This window comes from Trachypithecus francoisi, unplaced genomic scaffold, assembly GCF_009764315.1.
Source record: "Trachypithecus francoisi isolate TF-2019V2 unplaced genomic scaffold, Tfra_2.0 Lachesis_group12, whole genome shotgun sequence".
Taxonomy (NCBI): domain Eukaryota; kingdom Metazoa; phylum Chordata; class Mammalia; order Primates; family Cercopithecidae; genus Trachypithecus; species Trachypithecus francoisi.
Genome location: NW_022681457.1, coordinates 72,461,198 through 72,480,624, shown reverse-complemented (window position 1 = coordinate 72,480,624; position 19,427 = coordinate 72,461,198). Strand labels below are relative to the sequence as shown.

The following is a 19,427-nucleotide window of genomic DNA, read 5'->3' as shown; positions in this document are numbered from 1 at the left end:
AGTTGCTCCTGTGAGAGAAATGGACTAATGGGGAGTAATTATGTGAGTAGGGAAACGTTAGGAACTCTGTGGTAGCTCTCTATGGCAGAAAACAATGGTGGCCTGGACCAAGGTCATGGCAATAAAAATGGAGAAAAATGATCAGATTTGAGATACTTTTAGAAGTAAAACCCTAGGATCTGCTGCTAGATTAGACAAGGAGGCTAAGAAAAAGAGAAAAATCAAAGAATTAAGGACGGCACCTAGTTTTCTGTGAAGACTGGGGTTCAAACAAGTTTGGGGGCAGAATCACAAGTTTCAATTTGGACATGTTAAGTTTGAGACATGAAAATGTCCAGTAGGCACTTAGGTACACATGTTATTATCAAAGACTTGACATCTAAAGCCTCGGGACTAGACGAGTACGTCAAGGAAGGAAGTACAGTTAGAACAGAAGGCCCAACTGTTTTTGGAGCCATCTTTTCTGCATATACTGAATCTTTCTGCTGGGCTTCTGGCCAGGAACTTCAGGTAGGAATTACAACCATTATCTACGGTGAATCCTGTGAAATGAGAAGTCAGATTCGTCCCTCGGGGATAGCTAAGAAGTATCCAAATGGACTGTTTAACAAGCATCAAAACTTCTTCATCTAGAAGTGTCTTGATTCCTCCAAAATAAATCCTTCAGATAACTACTAAACAAATGATAAGACTGCCCTGCCCTAAACGATTTTGCCACTTGTCTTTGGTGATACCATCAGAGCCACGTTTTAAGATCCCAGGACATCTACCAGACATAGTTTCAGAGAACTGAGGGTGCTTCCTGTGGTAGATTGAAAAATTGGTCACTGCATTTTGTAGCTTCTCCCATAAGGAGGTGGCATCTATTCCACCAACTTTTTTTTTTTTTTTTTTTTTTTGAGACTGAGTCTGGCTCTATCACCCAGGCTGAAGTGCAGTGGCATGATTTAGGCTCATTGCAACCTCCTCCTCCTGGGTTCAAGCAATTCTTGTGCTTCAGCCTCCCAAGTAGCTGGGATTACAGATGCCCGCCACCACGCCCAGCTAATTTTTATATTTTTAGTAGAGATGGGGTTTCACCATGTTGGCCAGGCTGGTCTAGAACTCCTGACCTCAAGTGATCCGCGTGTCTTGGCCTCCCAAAATGCTGAGATTACAGGCATGAGCCACTGAGCCTAGCCCTATTTCTCCATTTCTTAAAACTGGGCTTGGCCATGGAACTTGTGTTCATCAGTGAGACATTTGCAAATGTGATGGAAACAGAGCTTGAAAAGTGCTTCTGTGTTGGATCTTGCCCTCTCTTGCTTTGAGGAAACTCCTGCCACCATATGGACAAATCTGGGCAGCCTTCTGGAGGATGACACCACAGGGAGAAAGGCCTCAACAGCCCCAGTCATCTCAGCTGGGACCCCAGACATATGGATGTAGCTATCCTAGACCATCCTGCCTCAGCCAGAAGAACCACCCAGCTAACCCACAGAATCGTAAGAAATGATACATGTTTGCTGTTTTAAACCTATAAGTTTTGGAGTGGTTGGTTATGTCCTTCAGAAAACAACAATGAACTCATAGCCAGGCAGCCTAACAATGTTTCACAGGTACAGATATTCCTTCTCCTATCCTGACTCTTCTTGGGGCATTTGTATTTGATCAGACATCAAAGGTTAGCACTTTCATCAAAAGATGAAAGCTTAGTTGAGGAATGTAAAGCAATGGCCAGTGGGTAGCAGAGATATTTGGGAGCAGCAGACTTCCAAGAGCCCCTGAAACAGTTTCTCAAAGGTGATTCAGGTTTCCCAGGTGAATGTTCTCATAGCATCATGTGCCTTTCCTTTAGAGTACTTTGTAATTATATTTGGATGATGATTTGACAACGTCTAGACTAAATCATGAAGCTATACATTTCATGAAAGCAAGAACGGTGCCTAATTTGCCACTACTTGCATCCTGGCACATAATATATATTCATTTGTTGAGAAAATAAATGAATAAATAAATTTGAATTTTGCCTACTTCATATAACGGATCAGGACCTTAAAAAGCCATCATTTAACAGTATTTATATCTCATGGACTAGTGTTTTGCATCTACTTCCAGCCACAGGATGCTACTTGATTCCCCAACTATGGCAGGTAATTGGGTGTAGGCTTGGGACAGCGAATCTGAAATCAATGAGATCACAGGACACTGATTATTGTAGTTCTTTCCCCTTCCCCCAAACTGTTGGCAAACAAAGTCAAACAAACATTCCTCAGGATACTCCAGGAAACTTGATATCCAAGCAAGGAGCTTAGTGGCAGGCAGGAGCAGGTGATAAGAGTTGCGGAGTCAGGTCTGGAGAATGCTCTCATTCTGCGGATGTTATAAGGCTTTGGTCACCAAGCAATTGTGGTTATTTAATTAACTGAGGTTATTTAACTCTAAGAATCCTTGGGCGCCTGGTACTACCAGAGGGTATATCCCATCTACCCTTCTAAGACAATCTGAAGAAAAAAATTTAAAAGAGCATGAGTCAGACAGAGGAGGGTTCAAATGATACCAGTGGGTGACTTGAGCATGTTAACTTTTCCAGGGCTGTTTCCTTGACTGCCAAATTGGGACAACAATATTTTAGAAACAGCACCTCCATTAGACCATAAGGACCTTGCATGCAGGGATCATTTCTTTTCATCTGTATGTATCTAGTGCTTAATAATGCTAGGCCCTAGTTGATACTCAAATAGCTAAATGTCTTCTCAGAGGTGATCCAGGACCTAGTCCTGGTTTCATCACTGCAGTACTCTCAGAGTAATTAGGAGATTTCCTTCCAATCCTTGGACGTCAACCTTCCCTTCTATAAAATAGGAGGCTGGAACAGATCTTCTCTAAGCTCCTTTCCAGATCTGATGATCAATGAGTCTGTGACCATTCAGTACACTATACCTGACTGCTGCTCCTAGAAGTTAATATTGCTACAGACTGAGGAGACAATAAGTCACGAATCACTTTGTATTTACAGATACATATGCATTTAAAATAGATGTTGTAAACAAACACAATACTGTATCGCACTTTTGGCCTACTTTTGCCTCTTTAGTAGTCAAGAGGTTTTTTGTTGTTGTTGTTGTTTGTTTGTTTATTTTGTTTTGAGATGGAGTCTCGCTGTGTCACCCAGGCTGAAGTGCAGTGGCACGATCTCGGCTCACTGCAACCTCCGCCTCCCAGGTTCAAGCAATTCTCTGCCTCAGCCTCCTGAGTAGGGATTTCAGGTGCCCGCCACCACGCCTGGATAGTTTTTGTATTTTTAGTAGAGATGGGGCTTCACCATATTGCCCAGGCTGGTCTTGAACCAGGTGATCCGCCCACCTCAGCCTCCCAAAGTGCTGGAATTACAGGTGTGAGCTGCTGTGCCCAGCCAGAAGTCAAGAGTTTTTAAATATTTTATTTGGATTGTTTAGGAAGATTAAATCCAGGACAAGTTGCCACTAACACATATTATGCAGCTTGAACCTTGGTGGCTAATCGCGCTATTACTGTGATTGATGAACACTATGCTGCAATCAGCTGGAAGCTGCTGCCTTTCATTCGACAGAAATGAGGTCACAGAACAGGGCTGGGGAGCTGCCATCTCACAAGTAGGTCTGGTTGTCTGTTGCCCAGTAGATGAGCTTGCCACTATAACATTTAACTCTTGATTCCATCTATTGTGAAGACGCCTGTTTCCTTGAACTAGTTCCTGAGTTTTACAGAATTTGACAGTTTTAAAGAAAACGATTTGATCTTTGCCTGGATATTCAGTAGGAGAGAAAAGATTATTGGATATAGATACTAAAATATCCAGAGGTCATGAGAACCTTGGTCTGAAATCCTAGTACTAAAGTAGATGAGTGTTAACGACCAGAAAAAAACAGTAATTATCTGTGACACTGTATACAATGCCACAGTGTAAAAATCACAGCCAGAATCACTGCCCTCTGAAGCAACTGTATTATACCCATGGTCAGAAAAGTTAATCAAGTCACTCTTTACAAATGCCCCCTTGCTGGAGCATGGAGGCTGTTCAAAGTGGAGCATGGAAGCTCCTGCTGCTTGGGAGCCTGCTAAGTGTTGCCTGGCAGAGGCAGGTACAGGGAAAGCCAGCACTTGGGACTGGGAAGTACTGGGCATTTTCTACCCAGACCCATGGGATCTGTGGCCTCAGAGACTGACTCGCCTTTCCTGAGCATGAGACATCCATCACCTCGGATTAGTCTGAGTAGTTGAGCAATTTGTTAACAGATTAGAGATATACATCTTTTCTCCAGTGGACTTGGAATCTGATGGCCCTGGAATTGAATCCTAATGTGGCTTTAACACTCTCTTGGTATGTGATCCAATTCTCGTAATCCCTCTGGATCATAGTTTGTCTATAAAAGATGCAGCCCAGAATGTGGTTAAGAACACAGACCTTGGAACCTACTGCCTGGATGTGAACTACAGCTCTACCACTTACTTCCTATGTGACCTTAGAGGTCAAGCTAGAACCTCTTTGTACCTTTGTTTCCTCATCTTCAAATGAGGCTCACTATAGTGCCTCCCTCACAAGATGTTGGGAAGATAAATGAGTTAATGCATGTAAAATGCTTGGAACAATGTCTAGTACAGAGTAAGCATGACATCAGAGTTGGCCAAGACAACACTGGGATACCAATCCTGATCTCTCAGGTTTGTTTGGTGGATCAACTGAAATGGTGAAGGTAAGATAAAAGAGTCACCAAGTTATTAGTGCCAAAAGGGACCTAAAAGATCATCCAAATAAGCTCCCTCATTTTATAAGTAGGAAGTCAAGACTCAAAAATGGGGAGTAACTGGTCCAGAGTCACAGTTGATTTAATGACAGAGTCCAGGTCTCCTGATTCCAAGTCCAAAGCTCTGTTCTCTGCATTGCATCAAAGAAAGCAGCATCTTTGTAGAGCTGACTCCTTTAAAAAAAAAGGAGAGAGAGAGAGATAAAGAGAGAGAGGGTCTTACTCTGTCACCCAGACTGGAACGCAGTGGCATGATTACAACTCACTGCAACGTCAAATTCCTGGGTGCAAGCAATCCTCCTGCCTCAGCCTCCCAAGTAGCTGAGACTATAGGCGTGCACCACCACATGTGGCTAATTTTTTTTTTTTTTTTTTTGGTAGGGATGGAATTTGACCATATTGCTCAGGCTGGTCTCGAACTCCTGGCCTCAAGTGTTCCTCCTGCCTTGGCTTTCCAAAGTGCTGGGATTACAGGTGTGAGCCACAGTGCCCTGGATGGTCCTTGTATTTAGTCATTGGACTAGTTGCTAGTTAATGTACTTTTCTAGGACAATGAACCTCATTTGAAATGAAGAGAAAACTGGGGAGAGACTCCCCCTGCCCGCTGACTTTTGAGGTGGCTGAGGATTCAGACCATGATATAGAAGAAAGATTTTCTGGAATCATTGCCAGTTCTATGCCATTATTTCAGCCCAAACCAAATATGTCCCTGTGGCCAAGCAAGCTAGAATAATGAGCGAATTCACTCTGGTCTCTGAGTTTCTTTTTTTCCTCAGGTGTTTAATTAAGGGGCTTCCACCAGAAGTGGTTTCCCATGCACTCTGGTAGAAACTAAGGTTTCACTCCCAGGAGAATGGGGTCGGGATCGGGATCTTTGAGTTCAATTTTCTCAATTTTTTCAGGGTCATACCACCTTAGATTTATTTTGCTTCAAATCACACTTCTCAGTTAGACTGCTCGAGAGCAATTAAAAGATGGATTGCAGGAAAGGGGCAGGATGGGGAGAAGAGCCTATGAAGAACAGCCGATGGAATTATAGAGGTATTGACCTAGAGAAAAGGCAAGTCCCAGGAGTCATGATTCCTGTTCTCAAATAGTCTGAGGGTGTCACAGGGCAGAGAGAGCAGAGACTGTGAAGTCTCCAACAGCAGAGCTGGTACCAACAGGGAGGGAAGAAGAAGAATTTCCAGGAGGCAGATTTGAGCTTGAAGCAAGGAAAACTTTCTATGAGAGTTAACCAAGATGGTGTGGAAAATGAGCTCTTGTCCCTGCCTAGAAGGTGTGCTTTAGAAGAAAGAGATTTGGTTGTTAGGCTTGACAGTCACTTGTCAGAAAAAAGAAGGTTAGAATTGACTAGTCAAACTAGGTAAATTTGGGAATCCCGTCAACTCTAAAATCCTCAGGTTCTAGGAGTCAAAGAACCAATAGCCAATTTTACTAAGTTCCCACAGTTAAGAACCAATTGGAAAGCAGCAAAATCAGAAACTCATGATCTGTGTCTTGATCTTGCCTGTTTCTCGTTTTCTCTGTCTTTCTTGAGCATACGTGCCTGCTCTTTCCTATAGCAGGAACCTCTGACATTCTGTAGAGGATAATCATTTTCTCTTAAGTGTGTTTCCGACTCAGCCTTTGCTCCTTCAGCATCATTAGAGAGTCTGAGCTCTCTGAAGATTAGCTCTGCCTGTCACCACAGCAACTGCCCAGGCCCTGTGGGCATCTGTGGTAACAGGCACAGGGCTTTGAGAACCCAAGCTTGACTTATAGAGAGAAAGCCCCACAGGGAGCCCGATAGGAAACAAGCACATTGTGCTTTGGGAAGTTGTCTTTAATAGGATTAGCTATGCAGGCGAGCCTCACTTTACACAATTGGCATGCCCCTGAAGAATGTGGGTGTGTCAAATTTTGGTAAATGGAGGAACTCTCATTTTAAAGGCAGAGAAGAGACTGCTTTTAAGTCCCTGTAGTGAATCCCCTTCATAAAACAGAGTCTTCTTTTGTAAAGTGAATCTCCACCCATGTAGTGACCTGTTCTGTTAGTCTAGTGCTGAGTATCTATTACTGGGAACATCTGCAGAGAACCCCGGGGGCAGGCAAAGAATAGCAGCAGCTCATCTTGGTCGGGGCTGAGAGTGGACAGTGTGTAACAGGGAGAAGCAGACTGGGTGTGGGGCCACAACGAGGGGAGGTCAGGAAGGTGGGCCTTGCCTAGCATGAGCAGTTCTGCTGCAGCAGCGGTGGGGTGTCCGAGAGACGCGTGTTCTTGGAGGAGCCCAGCATCGAGGGGTCTGTGTCCAGCGAATCAGACATCTTGTCGCAAATGGCATCCACCAGGCGCTCGAAGGCCTGCCTTACACTGATGTTCTCCTTCGCGCTGGCTTCAAAGAAATCAAACCCTGGAAAGAGGAGAGATACAGATAAGGCCTTTTCCCATCCCTTCTGCTGGAACGCTTCTGTGCCCTCAGCCCAAGCACTCTGGATTAATATTTCCAGTGCTCAGGAGTGAAGCAAAGAGTCCCAATTCCATGGACAGGGGATTCTGCTTCAAGGAGACGGCACAGGGCAGGAGTTTCCTGCACTGGTCTTTCAGTCAGACTGATCCTAGCTATACCACTGCCCAGCTGTTTAATTCCAGGCTAAGTCACTTATTCTCTTTACAAATCAATTTCCTAGTTTGTAAAAAAAGGGATAATTTTACCTACCTCATAGAGTTATTTCAAGGATCAGGCAGGACAATGTATGTGAAATGTATAGCCCTGTGCCTGACACAAAGGGGATCATTAGTGTTTGCTGACAGAACAAATGCATAAATGTGTGTCCACGGCACTTCACAGTTTCCAAAGCACTTATCACATAGATTATTTTATTTGATCTTCATGTTGCCCCTGGGGAAGAAGTGTCAGTCAGATCCTCTCCACTTCACTAATGCAAACACTGGCTTACAGAAGTAAGCTAGCTTGCCCAAGATAAGGAAAAGCACCAGTATGAGAAGCCCCAGTTTTGGACTTTTTTGCAGGGATTTTCCTCCTCTTTCCCCTGCCTCTCATTCCCCCTAGGCTGGCCAGCTCCAGTCTGGGCTCTAGGAGGCACCTCAAGATTCACACTGAATAAGTCTTCTTTGCCTTTTCCACCCATAGCCACACCGGTTTATTTCCACTTAGTGGGGTTCCCCCTCCCTGAATTCCACTGAAATGATCCAACAGATCTCACCCTCCCTCCACAAACCCAACAAAAGGCCCAGGGAAAACTACATCCGAGGTGTGCAACATTCTTGTCTATTTTGTATCTTGAGACCCTTAGCGACACTTTCTGTGATGAACAGAACTTGGTTGTCCCAAGAGACATAGCAAAGGCCCTCCTGATTCAAAAAGGCTGCTTTCTACCCGAGGAATCTTGGTCAACTTGGTGGCAGCCCTTAGAAGCAAAAGTGGCCCTCTCCCTCAGTCCCTGGCCCTCTCCCACTTCTCTTGTCCATCTGCCTTCCTCTTTCCCTTCTTTCGGAGCCTTTCCCCTGTGTCCCTTGCACTTTCTCCTTGGGATTCCTAATATCTTTGGGGCAACTACTATATGCCAGACACTATGCTAGGAGCTTTACTGATATCATCTTTAATCCTCACAATAACCAGTTGGGTAAATAACATCATCTCCAATTTATAAATGAGAATATGACAGACAGCATAACTCACACAGTCATGTGGCTGTATCAGCGGAAACTGGGTTTAGACCTGGGTTTGGCTGTCTGCAAAGTCCACACACAGCTCTGCCTCTCATTTCTTCCCCCTTTTCTCTTTTACTTGGCTTTTTTTTTTTTTTTTTCTGATTATACCTTTTTCTTCCTTTACAACTGTCTTTGACCTCCTCTGCTTTAATCCAACTAACAGTATCTGAGTCTGGGCAAGTCACTTCACCTCTCTGCTCACTTAACCTCTCTAATTCTCAGACTCCTTGTCAGATAAGGAAAACAACAGTGGCTTCCTACCAAGAACAGGTGGGAGGAGTGAGTGAGATGATGAATACGTTGCTGTAAAAAAGTGGCCTGTTATAAAGACAGTTTCTTTCTATTCTTTCAACTTGTTCCTCCCACCTCCTCTCCATCTCTTTCTCCCTCTTTTATCATCTTCTCTAACAAAGGAGGGATCTCTTTCCCCCTCCCTCTTTCTCCCTATTATTCCACCGTCCACAGGGAGGGCTGAAGCAGACCAGGTATAAACAAAGCCCCTCTTTTCCCTGCCTTCTGGCTGGAAGGCACATGCCGTTCCTGCCAGCCCACCCCTCCAGCTGACAGCCTCTCCGGTGGCCCATTTCCTGACCTGAGAAAGACAAGCGGCAGAAGTGCCTGCTAATTGTGGACATGTGATGAAGAAGACAGCTGCTGGCTCATTATCCTCAGGCCATAGAAACCCAGTCAGCTTCAGAGACCCTCAAGCATATTGTTTTTCCTTAATGAACATCACAAAAATTGACTACCCAGTCTTTGACTGCCTTATCACAAGGGGCAGTGTTTGGGGAGGTGCGGGGAATGTATCGTTTATTTAGGAAAGAGGCAGATAGGTAAATAAGTAAATAGGTTTTCAGCTTAGATGAAGATGAGGACACAGTTCAAGGCCAGGGGTACAAATCTCTTGTGAGGAAGTGGCACTGAGGGGAGGACATGCCACATTGTACAGAGGGCAGCTACTAGCTGCGTGATCTTGGGCAAGTTGCCTAATTGCTCCCAGTCTCTGTTTCCTCATCTGTAGAATGAGGCGAATACTACCTACCCCATAGGATAGTAATGAAAATTAAATCCATGAAAGTATATGACGCAATTGGCACGCGAATACATGGCAATTCTCTTTCCTATATGTTCCTGGCCCACCTTACTCCCAGCTTCCTTGAACCTCTACTGTCTCCCAGGGCCTTTGGGGAAATCTCTTTGTCTTCATCACTTAGGGTCAATCAATAAGCCAGGTCTTTTTTTTTTTTAATCATTTATTTATTTATTTATTTATTTTGAGAGATGGAGTCTTGCTCTGTCACCCAGGCGGGAGTGCAGTGGCATAATCTCGGCTCACTGCAACCTCTGTCTCCCAGGTTCAAGCGATTCTCCTGCCTCAGCCTCCTGAGTAGCTGGGATTACAGGTGCCCACCATGCCCGGCTATTGTATTTTTAGTAGAGATGAGGTTTCACCATATTGGTCAGGCTAGTCTGGAACTCCCGTCCTCAGGTGATCTGCCTGCCTCGGTCTCCCAAAGTGCTGGGATTACAGGCATGAGCCACAGTGCCTGGCCCACCAAGTCTTTATTGAACATTGACCTTGTGTGATGTCTTGTGTTGAGTGTTAGAGATACAGATACAGGGAGATCAATTATAGTCGTAGAAAAGACATACTAATAAAGGCATCAGTCTCTCACATCTGCAGTTCACATGAACAGTTCACAAATACAAAAGCAATCATGTGAGTGGGGTGGGGCAAGGTAAAGGTTATCACTTGTAATTTGCAGACAGGAAAACTGAGACTCAGAGATGGGCCAGAGGTCTATCCCTTATGCCTCCTTGTCTCACTCTCAGTTGGAACAGCAACAGAACAAGCTGTAACATTCTAACCCAGGTAGAGGAAACCGGAGGTCATGCAGGGATGCAGGAGAGGGAGAGGCTGGCAGGGAAGGAGAGGAGGAGGAAGCTTCTTGAAGTTAGTGAGGATGTGAGCCTTTAAAATCAGAACTCAGGCTGGGTGCGGTGGCTCACGCCTGTAATCCCTGCAGTTTGGGAGGCTGAGGTGGGTGGATCACCTGAGGTCAGGAGTTAGAGACCAGCCTGGACAACATAGTGAAACCCCTAAAAATACAAAAATTAGCCAGGTGTGGTGGCACACACCTGTAATCCTAGCTACTCGGGAGGCTGAGGCAGAAGAATCACTTGAACCTGGGAGAGGGATGTTGCAGTGAGCTGAGATTGTGCCACTGCACTCCTGCCTGGGGGACAGAGTGAGACTCTGTCTCAAAAAAAAAAAAAAAAAAAAAAAAAAAGGTCAAAACTGAGCAAAACTGGCTAGGTGCCGGTGGCTCAAGCCTGGAATCCCAGCGCTTTGGGGGTGCCAAGGCAGGAAGATTGCTTAAGGTCAGGTGTTCGAGACCATAAATAAATAAATGAATACACAAATAAATTACATGAAAAAGAATTAAGCAAAACTCTTCACCTAACTTCTTCTCATTCTTCAGGACTCAGCTTACATATGGTATCTTCATTCTCCTCTGTGCTTCCTCCTGCCATAGCACTTTTTACACCGCATGGCAGAAGTCCATATAGACAGGGAGCTTCCCCAAACAGGAACTATGTCATTCTGAGTCCCAGCACCAGCTGGAAGAGTAGGTGCTTAGTGAATGTTGGTGGAATGAATAGTTGAATTAAGGTGGTGGGAATGAGCAAGGAGGGTGTGGTTGAGGGGATACGGATAGTGTGGGTCATGAAAGCTCAGCTCAATGAGCATGGTAGACCCTGTACTGGGCACTGGGGACAGTGAGGTGAATCAGACACAGCCCCTACCTTTGAGGAGCCCCTAGTCTGTGTGGAAGATAGACACACTGACGATATTACAGGGTAATAAGTGTTGGAATGGAGGGAAGCCAGGGTAGATTGTCAGGGCACAGAGAAAGCATCTAACCAAGCCTGGAGACCAGGGAAGGTTTCTTGGAGAAGCTGATGCTTAAGCAGATATCAGCTAGACAAAGACACGTCACTGTGAGTGCATGTGTGAGCATAGGCATGTCTAGCATAGCACAACAGGCAGGGGAGACAGCATGAATACAGCACAGATAAGGCGGCAAAATCAGCCTTGGTCTACGCCAAAAGGGCCATAGCAGTTTGTTATCCTTAGAACAGAAAATCCTAAGTGGTGAGAGATGAGTCAATAGGGGGCCAAACAGGGGGAGCTCTTGTGTCATGCCGTGGAGATGTCTTTACTGTCATCTCAAAGGTACCCGGAGTGTGAGAACTCTGACTCAAGTTACCAACTCATGGGTCTAGCCAGCTCAAGGGCCTCTTTTGCTTTGCAGAATAACCCCAAATGCACCCCACCCAATTACTGTCAGATTCCTGAAATATTCTTCATGAGTAGGTCCATACGGTAACCTTTTCCTCAGGTTCATTAATAAGGACTCTTAGGAGCTGAGAATCTAGTGAGGCCAGGAAGATGACAACCAATTAACCAGACTAGCCCCCAGTCCTTTTCTCCTCCTAATTGGCTTCAAAACAATGACATTTCTGCTGTCTTTAATGGGGCTCAGTTCTTAACTGAATCTGAGATGTTCCCCTACCCCTCAAAAATGATGTTTATCAGTTGTGTCCAAAGGCAGCTGTCACAGACCCATAGACTGCATCCACACTGCCTGTTTCTGAATATGACATCAGAATTCTATTCAGAAACTTGCAACCAGCTAAACTTACCTCTCCTCATCCCAACACTACTCCAGAACATGTCTCCTCCACAGTTCAAATCCCTTCTCCATCCTGCTCTGACACGGCCTCATCTCTGTCATTTATCAACCTTCAACTCACATCCTCTAGTCACTGATGATTTGGGCTCAGTGGGACTCACTGTCTTCCTTTCTACTCAAGGCTTGTTTTCATTCTCAGGAACTTCGAGTGTCATGTGGACAATCCATCCGCCACCTTGGATGAACCTTCTCTTCCATTTTGCTTCAGCTATTCACCTGTCCCTGTAACTTGAGCTATTTTGACTTGGATTTGTGTCACTGGAATTGAAAGAGGTCTGATCAATTCAGTATCCAGCCTCACTGGCTGAACACCCAAGACCTGGCATGGCCTGGTCTCTACTTCCCCAGCTTCATCTTCGTGGCTCACACTATGCTCCAGAAACATCAGCGCTTCCTCATTTTGTGCCATTGCTCATGTTATTAATCTCTAGCTCCTACTCCTAATCATCTTCATTACTCACCTGTGGAATTACTGATCCCAGAGAAGCTTCACTTTTTCTTCGCCGCAACACCTCTACCACTCAGAACATACAATGTCTCTCTCCCCTGCACTCTCATGGCGCTTTGTGTGATTGTTTCAGTCAGAACCAACCAGAAAAATGGGAACTATTCTTTAAACCAGAAGGAATTGCTTATATAGGTGATGGAAGAACTAAGAAGCTAAAGAGAATACTGAGGAAACCCAGAGATTGTCAAAAGCAAAAAATACTAGTATTAGAGCTAAAAGAAGCTGGAACCATGAGAGCAGGAGTCACAGTGGAGAAGCAGCCCCTGCTGCGGGACCAGCCGAGGCAGGGGGAAAATACCTGGATTTCTCCCTTTTCTGCATCTCCAATCACCTGCCAATATTTTCCCTTGGCTAGTCCCAGCCAGAAGCTACTATCACAGGAGCCTGGGAAACATAGCCTGCAAAGGTCAACCCCTCAGAAAAGGTTGCAGGAAAAAGAACAGGAGAGGGTGAAGAGTAATAGCAAACAGGCTGAGGACTGGCTTAGCCATCGACCCAAAGAAGGTTATAATTATCTGTTTACAATTTTGTTTCCCTAGTCAGTGTGTATCTTGAGGGAAGGGAACCCACTCACCTCTGTGCCCCCAGAGTCCATGATGTGTTCAGTGACTGTAAACTGCCTTCCCTGAAAGAGATTTTATACCTCCACATTACCATTAGCTTGCAGTGCCTCCTTGTGGGAAGAATACGTCTCCCCACTCCATCGACATCAAGTTTGATTATGTGACTTACTTTGGCCAATGGATGTGGGCAGAAGTGATGTGATCCAAGTCCCAAAGAAGCTTTAAAAGGCTTTGTGTGGTTTAGCCATCCCAAACGGACCCCAGAGTAAGAAAATGCATGGAACAGAGTTGCAGCTGACTTGTAGTTGGTATGGAATGAGTGAGAAAGAAACCCTTATTATCTAAGCTCCTGACTCAGGTTGTGTGTTACCACAGCATAAAGTAATCTCACCAACTTTGTGACTGAGTGTGGAAATGTGAAGAGCAACTATGACAGGCTTTTGGAAAAACACCATTGGATGACGTGACATTAGGATTTTGAGTCCAAAGTCTGAGTTTGAATACGGGGCCTGCCACCTAATACTTATATAGCTTAGAAAAGTTACATAACCTTAGAGTGGGAAAATAAAGACACAGAAGTGTGGCACAGCTCATTGTGTGCAAGAAAATGCAAGTGGTCTGGACTCAGCTTCTTCATCAAGAAAATCACTGATTTACTGTACTGATGATAATATACTATGTACTATACAGCAATACAGATACTGTATTACTATAGTATGATAATGCAGCTTTCCATGCTAGGAGTGACAGCAAAGATCACAAGAGGATTTTCGTGAAAGCATATTGTGAATTTTGAGTCACTGTTAGTTATCGTCAATGCCAACCAGGCCTTTCTTTCTCTGCAAACAGACTCAATGATGAAAGGTTCCTATAGTTGATCTCAATCTAGAAAACACACACACACACACACACACACACACACACACACATTTATTGAGCACCTAAAATAAACAAGTAAGTGTATGAGGGTCTGTGGGGTCTGAGTGATGAATGGGGAATTGGGTAAATTGAAATCACAGAATCAAAGTGGGATAGGGCCAAACAGATCTTCCTACGCAACAAATCCAAACTGCATGTTTTACAGATGGGTAAACTGAGACCCAGAGACAGCAAATGCAATGCTCAAAGTCGCACAGTAAAGTAGTAGCAGAAGCAGGATAAAACTCTGAATCTCCTAACTCCTAGTCTGGGCATGCTTTTCCCACTACACTATGATGGTATGTGTGTGTTTCAAAATTACATTTTAGGCTGGCCATGGTGGCTCATGCCTGTAATCCCAGCACTTTGGGAGACCAAAGCTGGCAGATCACTTGAGCCTAGGAGTTTGAGACCAGCCTGGGCAACACAGTGAAACCCCGTCCCTACCAAAAAAGCAAGCAAACAAACAAAAAACATAAAAGTTAGCTGGGCATGGTGGTGCATGCCTATAATCCCAGCTATTTGGGATCAGGAGGCTGAGGCAGGAAGATTGCTTGAGTTCAGTAGGTGAGGGTTGCAGTGAGCCAAGATTGTGTCACTGCACTCCAGCCTGGATGACAGAGCAAGACCTTGTCTCAAAACAAAATAAAACAAAACAAAAAACTATATTGTGGATGGTCTCTCCTTCCTTTGTAGGCAGAAGCACATTTCCCTTTTACTAGCCTCCCTGGGTTCTGGCCGGATCTCCAGTCAGATCCAGGAAAAGGGACAAGAAGCCCCTTTCCGAGGGGCACGTGGAGGCAGAACCCTAAAAGGTCATGCTTCCTGAAATAAAAGTCCCTAAAACTCCTCTACTCTTCTAAACACCCACCTGCCTCATCATCTATATGATCTCAACCAAGTCCCAGGAACTTTAAGGATATGGAAGGCCAACCACATATAGCATTTTTTTTTCTTTTTTTAAACGGAGTTTTGCTCTTGTTACCCAGGCTGGAGTGCAATGGTGCAATCTCTGCTCACCGCAACCTCTGCCTCCCGGGTTCAAGCGATTCTCCTGCCTCAGCCTCCCAAGTAGCTGGTATTACAGGCATGCACCACCACGCCTGGCTAACTTTTGTATTTTTAGTAGAGATGAGGTTTCTCCATGTTGGTCAGGCTGGTCTCAAACTCCAGACCTCAGGTGATCCACCCGCCTCAGCCTCCCAAAGTGCTGGGATTACAGGCATGAGCCACCAAGCCCAACCTCACAGCTTTAATAAACGCGAATCATTAGCCATATCAATAGTCTTGACTGAGTGAGCTGAGAAAAGCTACAAGAAAGGGAATCCTGAGGAGGGATCCCATAAAGCAGAGAATGGCATTACTGCACTGGCAAAGACACCACTGAAACTGACTTAATACCTGAGACAGCAGAGGGGTAGGCACTAGGTGAGGCTGAGCATCCCCCATCACTGTTCCCAGATCTGATCATATCCTGGCAAAATTCTTAACATGGTCTACAAGTTTCTGTACCTTCTGATCCCTGCCCATCTGTCCATCCTCATCTCATGCTACTCTCCCTTGATTATTTAGTCCCTGTGCCATGGCCTTCTTTCAATTTCATGAATATTTCATGCTTTAACCCACATTGGGACTATTCTTGATGTGGAACATGTCCCTCCCCACACTCTACTCTTTGCCTGGCTAGCTTTTTCTCATCCTTTTGTTCTCACCTTAAGTGTCACTTTCTCAGAAAACCTTAACTCTCCAGCCTAAAATTAGGTTTCTCTCTTGCACTTTTTTCATAGCACTTGTGGTGGACTTACGTTAACTTCTATCTGCCCCCTTCATTCCCTCCTTTAGGAAACCACCATTTTAAACAGTTATATTGGGACTATGTTGCCATACTTGCCTCCCGCAGCCACTGGGATGGGCACATGACTCACAGGTGACCAATCATAATATTCCCTGCTATTGATACATAGTGGTTGGGAGAGAGGTCTCTTTTCACAGGAATTGGGAAGCCATGAATCTGCCATCATCCTTCTAACTCCCCATGCAGAGAGTCTGGCTATAGAAGGAGGCTGAGGGGACAAGTAAAGCTAAGAAATGAAGAGTGCAATTGAACCCTGGGTCTCATGGACTTCCCAGTTACAGGAGCTCATACATTCTCTCTTTTTTTTTCCTTTTTCGAGATGGAGTCTTGCTCTGTCACCCAGGCTGGAGTGCAGTGGGGTAATCTCAGTTCATTGTAACTTCCACCTCCTGGGTTCAAGCAATTCTCCTGCTTCAGCCTCCCGAGTAGCTGGGACTACATGCTCAGCTAATTTTTATATTTTTAGTAGAGACGGGGTTTCACCGTGTTGACCAGACTGGTTTCAAACCAGGCTGACCTCAAGTGATCCGCCCACCTCAGCCTCCCAAAGTGCTGGGATTACAGGCATGAGCCACTGTGCCCAGCCAGTTCTATTTCTTTTTATTAAAGCTAGTTTGATTTGTGATTTTATCACTTGCAATAAGAAGAGTCCTAACTCAAGTAGAACATATCACAATTTTAACAACTGTATTGAGCCATAATTCATATACCATACAGTTTACCCATTTATTTACACAATTTTTAATTAATATTTGTATAAGTATTTGTTTAATGTCTCTTTCCCCATTAGTTTCATGACAGTAAGGATTGCAGCTGTTTGTTCATCATTCATTATATCTTAAGTGCCAGGGCAGCACTTGGCTCAGCATGCTCAATAAATGTTTTTCACTGAATAAGTAAAATGTATTAATGAATATCTACCCTATGTTGGGTCCTTAGGATAATGAAATAAATCAGACACAATCCATTGCAGTAGAAGCCTAGGAGGAGAGAGAAACATGTAAATAGGCAAGTTCTGGTCATCAATAGCAGAAAGCTCAGGGAGTTGAGTTGGGCAGAGATGGGTTATCTTGACCTGCCCAAACCTAACCAATTAATTAAGGTCTTCTTTAAGTGCCTTCCTAAAAACACTGCACTAAGATTTAATCTCACGTGTTCTATCTGTGTTCCTAAATACATTTGATAGGTTTATACGACTCCACTACTTGCTAATGGTATAAGCTTGAGCAAGTTATTTAACCTCTCTGAACCTCATTTTTGGACATGCTCTATAGTACCTACCTTGAAGGTTTATAAAAAGACTTAAATGAGATAATTAATGCTAAACATTTCACATAGTGCCTTGTTAAATATATATTAGCTATGATTACCACATTTGCTGTGTAGTGAAGTTAACTGGTTAGGAGCACAGGCTCTGGGAGCCAGACTATCGTGTGGGTTGAAATACTGGTTCTATGCTCTTACTAGCTGTGTGGCTTTGGCAAGTTACTGAACTTCTCTGTGCCTCACTTTTCTCATCTGTTACACACACACACACACACACACACACACAAAATGTGGAGATAAGGAAAGAACATATCTTGGAGGGTTTTAGGGGGATTAAATTAGATGCATAATACTTTAAAACACTTAGAATAAATAGTGCCTGACACAAGGTAAGCACCTAATAAGTGTTTAGCCAATTCACCTTTAAAAAAATCTTAGAATGGCCATGTGCGGTAGCTCATGCCTACAACCCAGCACTTTAGGAGGCCCAGGCGGGTGGATCACCTGAAGTCAGGAGTCCGAGACCAGCCTGGCCAACATGATGAAACCCTGTCTCTACTGAAAATACAAAAAATTAGCCAGGCATGGTGGTGAGTGCCTATAATCCCAGCTACTCGGGAGGCTGAGGCAGGAGAATCGCTTGAACCCTGGCGGCAGAGATTGCAGTGAGCTGAGATCGCCCCACTGCACTCCAACCTGGGCAACAAGAGTGAAACTCCATCTCAAAAAAAAATCTTAGTGAGAAGGGCTTGGCAAGCTGGTATATTTTTTTCTAATACATATCCAAATATGTATTAGAAAATAAATACAGAAAATCATCCTGCACAGTTCCAGTGGCATGAGTGCCCTCTTTGGGCAACACTACTCCAGACCCACACCATCCAGTGATTTATGGTTCCCTGACCCACAAGGCCGTTCCTTGCCTCTGCCAGGGTTATGCTCCTGCCTGGAATGCCCTTAACTCTCCTCTTCACTTGACTGGTCCTACTTATCTTCAAGACTCCGCTTGGGCATCATGTTCTCTGACCCCAGGAGAATCAGGTTCCTCCTCTATGTTCCCCAACATCCCTCTGTCACAGCCCTGACCACTTGGACTATGACTGTTATTGTGGGCTCTCTCACTGGATCAAGCTTCTTCAGACCAGGGAATGTTGCCTATTTCACAGCTTAGGGCCTAGAACAGAGTAGGCATGCAGGAAGTCTTCACTGGACAATAAAATAAAGAACCCAAATACTTAACATCATAAACTTAATCAAAACATATTTTTGCATCCTCCGTGTCTTGCCGTATGCTAGGCACAGTAGGCACAAAGACAAACAAGATTCATTTCCTGTCTGCAAGGAACTTTCGGGAGACAGACAAGTAAATGAGTGCATCCAAGTATGATGGGTACTGTGACTCTTCTATGTGTGGGGTGCATTAAGTGAGGGAACAAATAAAGAGCTCTGGCCAGGGGCTAGGAAAGGTTTCATAGAAGATGTGAAGTGCGAGCTGTTTTGAAAGCTGAATGGGGGCTCACCAGCTGGATGAGGGTAGAAGATGGGGAGTAGAAGAGAGCATTCCAAGCAGATGAAATATAGTCAGTCCAGGGAGAGTGCTGGGAGCCTCCAGGGAGACTGCAGGTTGAAAGCCTAAAGGGACCGTCTGAAGTTCTTGAGGTGTGGGCTTCATCACTTGCTTATTGTTCTATGGACCACATGGAGGCACTTTCTGGACTCCGAGAACCTCTGCGATAGTGTAGAAACAGCAAGGCCCAAGATGACCCAACCTCCCTGTTTATTAAGCACTTATAGTTTGCTACAGTTCACAGGCCACCTTGGGGAGGAGAAAGTATACGACACACACATACACACATACTCATAATACACATAATACAAATATACAAAACACACAATTCACACTTGTATTTTATACAGATTACCCACCTATAAGCCCACATATCTGTTCTTCAGAAACTATCAGAGACTTTAAACTCTCCACTCCTCAATACTTACAACACTTAGGACGTGAGATATACTTAGGGAGACTGGCTAAAAGCTAAGCAGTACATCTATTCTAGAGGGAGATTTCAAACTTT

General features: G+C 44.5%; 1 protein-coding gene across 1 annotated transcript in view; it reads right to left on the bottom strand.

Moving 5' to 3' along the window:
* Positions 1-2,664: 2,664 nt before the first annotated feature.
* Positions 2,665-19,427, bottom strand: part of RAB3B (RAB3B, member RAS oncogene family) — a 77,832-nt gene continuing 61,069 nt past the window's right edge. The window contains exon 5 of the mRNA XM_033226386.1: positions 2,665-7,159. Coding sequence (XP_033082277.1) covers positions 6,972-7,159 — 188 coding nt within the window. The 3' untranslated portion in view covers positions 2,665-6,971. The remainder of the gene's footprint in view (positions 7,160-19,427) is intronic.